At 54.8% G+C, this 6,155-nt stretch overlaps 1 protein-coding gene across 1 annotated transcript in view; it reads left to right on the top strand.

Moving 5' to 3' along the window:
* The window catches only part of Fndc10 (fibronectin type III domain containing 10), a 12,306-nt gene extending 10,621 nt beyond the window's left edge, over positions 1-1,685 (top strand). Inside the window, exon 2 of the mRNA XM_023699370.1 lies at positions 6-1,685. Coding sequence (XP_023555138.1) covers positions 6-429 — 424 coding nt within the window. The 3' untranslated portion in view covers positions 430-1,685. The remainder of the gene's footprint in view (positions 1-5) is intronic.
* The last annotated feature ends 4,470 nt before the right edge of the window (positions 1,686-6,155 follow it).

Below are 6,155 nucleotides of genomic sequence, written 5' to 3'. Positions count from 1 at the left end.
GCCAGCGTCCTGCGCAACCGCAGCGTGCTCCTGCAGTGGCGCCGCCCGGCCGTGCCGCTGCGCCGCGCGCGCGCCTTTGCGCTCAACTGCTCGTGGCGCGGCTCGCACACTCGCTTCCCCTGCGAGCGCGTGCTGCTCGGCGCCGCCTGCCGCGACTACCTGCTGCCCTTCGTGCACGACGGTGTGCGCTACCGTCTGTGCCTGCAGCCGCTGCCGCCGCGCGCTGAGCCCGCCGCCGCCCCGGAGCCCGCCGAGTGCGTGGAGTTCACCGCCGAGCCTGCCGCCATGCGCGAGATCGTGGTGGCCATGACGGCGGTGGGCGGCTCCATCTGCGTCATGTTGGTGGTCATCTGCCTACTGGTGGCCTACATCACTGAGAACCTCATGCACCCCGCGCCGCGGCGCCCTGGCCTGCGCAGGCAGGCCTGAAGCGCCCACCCGGGCGCAGATACCCCGAGCCCTGCGCGCGCCCCATCTTTCCTCGACCCGTCCTTTCCTGGAGATCCCGGGAGGATCTGATGGAAGCGTCGGGGCCCGGCTGGCCCACGCGGGGACCTCGGCGTAGTCGTGAGACCTTCCTGGCCGGGCTCTGTCTCGCAGACTCTCCACACTGGGTCTCGGGGCTGCGCTGGTGTGCCAGCCGCGTCCAGTCGCTCTCTGCTCTCCAGATGCCTTTGTAGGGGGCGGCCGGGACCACAGCTCCTTCCAGCGAGAGCCGTTGGCACCTGGATCATCTCCTTGAACTGTGCCTGTGCCAAATTGTCAGAGGACGCACCATGGTCATCGCTTGGTCACGTTGTGCTTTGCAGGTTGGGGGGTCGTCCCCTTGGAGCCTGTCTTCCTCCCCACCCTACCCCCGTGGGCTTAGGTTAGCTTTGTGCCTTAGTATCTCCAGCCGATGCAGGAGCCACCCGCCGCCCCTCTGGCATCCAAGGGGCTCTGTGCCAAGAACCGGCCTGTGCATGCTCTGACCGAGTGCCCCCACTCCCGCCCCTCGGGCACCCCCTCTTCCAGCTTTGTAGAAGCCAGGGGCAAGGGTCAGCAGGCCCGTGTGTCTTCCATGGGTGAGGATGAGCCAAGAGCCATGACTTAGCTCAGCACTCCGGGCCCAGAGTCTGGCAGCTGCATCCAGTGGTGAGTGACCCCCCACCGTGGGGAGGCTGGCTCCCCCTTTCCTTCTGGGTTTTATGCCTTGATTGGGATCTTTGTGGGAAGTGGGGCAGGTGATCAGGACAGCACTGGATCCTCAGGGCAGGAGAGCTGCCATTCTTGCTCAGCTGGACCATCTATGGTCCATTTCCCGAGCCTCAACCAACCCAGCAAACCTCAGTGGCCACAGCGTGACCAGCTGCACCCCAGCATTGGGTTGGGAGCCCAGGCTCTGATCCCAGCAGCACTGCTGCCCAGCCACCATGGACAGAGGCCAACCCTGCCCACCTGGCAGGCCCGAGGCCTGATGATGTTGGACACTGCCCAGCTCCGCAGGAGCCCTGGGCTACCACCTGGACTTCACCCTGGCACGTCCTGGTCCCTGTGGCTAACTCACCCTGCACCTCAAAGCCCTGAGCCCTGGCTCATGCCCCTGAAGCACTCACACCCTACCTCTGTCTTTGCTCTGCCCGCTCCTTGTGAGGTGCTGGTCAGGTGCGGACCTGGCACCCATGTCTAAATGTCCATCATTCCTAGCCCAGAAACAGGGTCTTGTGTATTTATTTGGGACATGGATGAGAAGGCTGCAGGTTTGGGAAGACCCAATGCCCCTGTGGATGGCCCTGGTGGGAGCCAGACAAAAATAGCAAGACACTGTCCTTGCATCCTGGAGGACCGGCAGGCGTCCCCATTCTTTACGTGCTGACCTTGGGAAACGTCTCTTCTGGGCTGGTGGGAGTGGGAGCTCCTGATGCAGTTAGAAATAGCTCTGTCTGACAGTGACCCACTTGGCTGTGACAGGCAGCAATTAGGGGGCTTAGGAGGGGGCTGCTTCCAGCTGCAGTGCAAGAGGTGGGCAGAGCTGGAGCCTGGGCTTCTGCAGGTATCTGCACTGAGCAGCTGCGCCTCACTGCTCTCGAGCCCTCTTGGGCCTCTGCCCACCAAGACTGTCCTTCAGACACCCTGGAGATGACGACCTGAGGCTGCAGCGTGAAGGGGACAGGCAGAGCCAGCCAGGACAGTGACTCATCCTGATGAGTGGGGGCGTGGTGACGTGTCACAGCTGGGGCAGGTGGGAGGGTTCTGGGTCCCTAGCCGTGGGAGGAGGGCACAGGCCACCTGTGCAGTGTGTTCAGCAGTGTCCTGCTCCCAGGCAGAAGCACAGGCCCCACTATAGGTGACCCTAGCACCAGCGTTTAGCTCCTGAGCACCGGGGCTCCACTGCAGGGCCCTGTGACCCCTTTAGCAGCAGATCCTCCTGGGCCATCAGCCAACTTAGAGGGCCTTCTCAGAACCAGTCTGCTTGGGGCTGGGAGGCACCAAGAAAAAGCAAGCAAGCCTCATGGGAGGGGCACCACGGTCATTCCCACAAGCCACTCCCTCCCCAGGCCACCCTCCTGTGCTGGCATTTGGCCCCTCCCTCCTTTTCTTGGGTAACCTCTGAGCCTCACAAACCTCCAGCTCTGCCTCTTGGAATTGTCCTCATTGGCTTGCCTTCCACTCCATCTCTTTTCTCTGTCCCAGTCTGTCTCCGCTCTCTGGGTCTGCCATGGACTGCGGCCTCTGAACTCATATCCATGGAGTCCCTGTCTGGTGGAGGTGGCTGGCCTCTCCTATTCCTGTGGCACTGCCTGGCTTCCTTCTGCCCCAAAGTAGTGTCTGGAGGCTTGGGAGCCTCAAGGCTGGGCTAGGCCTGGCCAAAGCTCTGTGGTAGAGTGCTCACCCAAGTACACAGGCTCTGGGTTCCATGCCAGCACCACACACCACACAACCATTCAATGTCTCCGTTCCCTTATCTGAAAAAAACACCAGCAAGAACCCGTGTGCAGGCCAGCCAGGGGGAGAAGGAAGTCTTTGCATTGCTGTTCCTTTCTGGCACCTAACCCTTGCCATCTCCAACCCAGGATCCTGACCTCTCTGCCCAGTGCCTGATCACCGCCCTGGGCAGCCACAACGTTCTGTTCTGTTCTCTGCACTGGAGCAGGGGCCCTGGTGCCTTGTGCCAGACTTCACAGGGAAATGGGATATGGGGACACAGGGCTTCCTCCTGGACCTTACTGTGTTCTGATGCTAGAGGTTCCCACATAGGATACCCACATACCCTTTCAGAAAATACAAATTGGCTTCAGAGCAAACCAGTTGGTTACTGCATCAGCAGACAAACACCAAGATGTTACCCAGGTTTTAGAGGCAGATTTATTTATGTCATCAGCCTCTGACAGATTCACTCCCAAAGTATGAGGCACTGATCTCTGGTAGTCTACGGCTTCTGTGGGCCTTGTGACCAGAAAGTAGAAAGGCATAGTATTTGGAGGGTTTTTTTTTTGTTTTGTTTTTTTGTTTTTTTTGTGAAACCGGGGATTGAACTCAGGCCCTTGTGCTTGCCAGGGAAGCACTTATTCTACTGAGCCATCCCCCTGGCCCCTGGAGATTATTGGTTATTATTTTTTAATGTATTTGGTTGTTGCAGGATCTCACTAACAGCTCGGCCCTGTGGTGACGATCCTTCTGCTTTCAGCCTGCACAACGCTGGGATCACAGGCGTGCAGCACTGTGCTCTACTCTCTGGCCAGCTCAGCCCGCTCTGGGAGCTGGGCCAGCATGGGATGTGGTGCCAGGGATCCAGCCAGGGCCCCTGTGCTTGCCTAAGCTTGTTTAAGTTTGCCTAAGCAGGTGCTTTAGTCCTCTGAGCTATCTCGCCGCACCCACCCACCCCCTTTTTTTTTCTTTGAGCTGGTGTCACTAGTTCATGCTCACTTTGGGCTCGTTGTAGCCCAGGCTGGCCTCAAACTTGCAGCGATCCTTCTGCTTCAGCCTCCTGAATTCTGGGATTGCAGCACTACCACCACGCCCAGCCAGTTGATTACGTTGCCCAGCTGGTTACTGATTAGCCTAAGAGAAAGTTACTTCATATACACTGCAAGAGTTTGAGCTAACATACTCAGGCTATGTTGAGTCAGATAAGGGACAAGCAGATCCTGGCAGTGGAAGACAAATCTGCCAGGTGTTCCGAAATTTAGTTCTGAAAAGTAACGATGTTCCTCTTCAGATGTTCCTCTTCATTGCTAGTCACGGTGGATGTCAAGCTTGAGATGGCTAGAGTGACAGAAAAACAACATGTTACTAAATTGACCAGCCTGGGCTGAATTTGTCTCAGCCTCTCACAGTGCTGGGATTATAGATGTGTGCCAACCCCTATTTGCATTTTAAATTTTAATGAAACCAATCAGGAATGGTGGTGCACAGCTCTAATCCCAGCACCAGGGAGGCTGAAGCAAGAGGATTGTGAGTTCCAGGACAGACTGGGCTGCATAGCAAAACCCTGCCTCGAAAAAGAGAAAAACCATAAAGTTAAATAAATAGCAGCAGCTGGAGCAGCGGTCCACGCCTGTAACCCTCCTACTCTGGAGGTAGGAAGATGAGAAGTCTGAGCCTAAGGTGGCGACCTGGCGCGGTGGTCTCCGTGCCGGGCTGTGGAGTGCGAGGTCGCCGGTTCACGCCCCCGTCCCAACTCTTTTAGTGATTTAGTGACAGTCTCAGAACAAGTGCATGGCGGGTTTGTAGCTCAGTGCAAATCCCAGTGCTGAAAAAAAAAAAAAAAGCCACCACCAAGCCACAGGGGTGGTAGTGCATACCTGTAGTCCCCACTCAGGTTAAGACAGGAGGATTGTGGCAACCAGTGTGGGCTACAAAGTAAGCTCATGACTGACCTGAACTGCACAGGGAGACCTTGTCTCAAAAAGAAAAGGAACAAAAAAATTAATCATTTAAATTTAGCTTTTTTTTTTTTTCTTTCAGAACTGGGGATTGAACTCAGACCCTCGCGCTTGCCAGGGAAGTGCTTATTCTACTGAGCCATCTTCCCAACCCTTAAATTTAGGCCTTAATAAATAAATAAACTTAGATGTTTACTTTCAGTAGAGCCCACCCTTGAATGCACTGTGAAATAATTTTCTTTTTTTTTTTTTTAGTATTTTTTAAAAAATTTTATTTATTTATTTATGTGTGTGTGTGTGGCCAGCTCAGCCCACCAGGGGGCGGGGCTGGCTGGCATGTGGTGCTGGGGGATTGCACCGCGGTCCCTGTGCTTTGCTTGGCTTAGCTTGTTCTAAGTAGGTGCTTTAGACCACTGAGCCATCTCACCAGCCCCAATAATTTTCATAATAAGATTTTTTGCCACAGGTCTCAGTGTAATTTAGGCTGGCCTTGAACTCATTATGTGACTCAGACTGGTCTTGAATTCACAGAGATCTTCCTGGCTCAGCCTTTCGCTCAGCTTCTCAGATGACAGGATTACAGGCATGCACCACAATGTTCATAATTTCATTGATTTTTTTTTTTTTTTTTGTACTAGGAACCGAACTCAGGACCTTGTGTTTGCCAGACAAGCGCTATGCCACTGAGCTATATCACTGGCATCTCATTTTGGTTTTAATTTTTTGTTTTGTCTTTGCTTTTAAAGCAAATAACGGAGACCCAGTTTACCAGCTTTTTTTTTTTTTTTGGAACTGGGGACTGAACTCGGTCCTTGAGCTCGCCAGGGAAGCACTTATTCCACTGAGCCATCTCCCCAGCCCCAGTTTACAGGGATTGAACTCAAATGCTTGCACTTGCCAGGCAAGCGCTTAATCTACTGAGCTGTCTCTCCCACCCCTACCATAGACCTAAGCTTAACATTACACATTTACACAGTGGTCAAAACTTTACTAAGTTCCCAGCACCCGTGCACAACTAGAAAACAGCCTTCAATTTGGGTCGAACCAGAAATGTGCTACCGCTAATGCACATCTTTCATCCCTAAGGACTGAAAAGAACAGAACCGGTTCTGTGGAGGGCCCGTGCTGGCAGTGTTAGCCTCACAGCAGGTGGACGCTGCTTGGCTCGTGGTCCAAACACAACGGACAGCAGATACACGCTGGCCTTAGAGTACAGTCTTGTCCTAGCGCTACTCAAGAGCCAAGGCTTACCTTGGGCCACATTTAATAAAAAGCAAAGGACAGGGCTGG

This window comes from Octodon degus, unplaced genomic scaffold (assembly GCF_000260255.1).
Source record: "Octodon degus isolate 3935 unplaced genomic scaffold, OctDeg1.0 scaffold00113, whole genome shotgun sequence".
Lineage (NCBI taxonomy): Eukaryota > Metazoa > Chordata > Mammalia > Rodentia > Octodontidae > Octodon > Octodon degus.
Note: the sequence above shows the minus strand (reverse complement) of the source record. Positions and strands in the feature narration are given on the sequence as shown.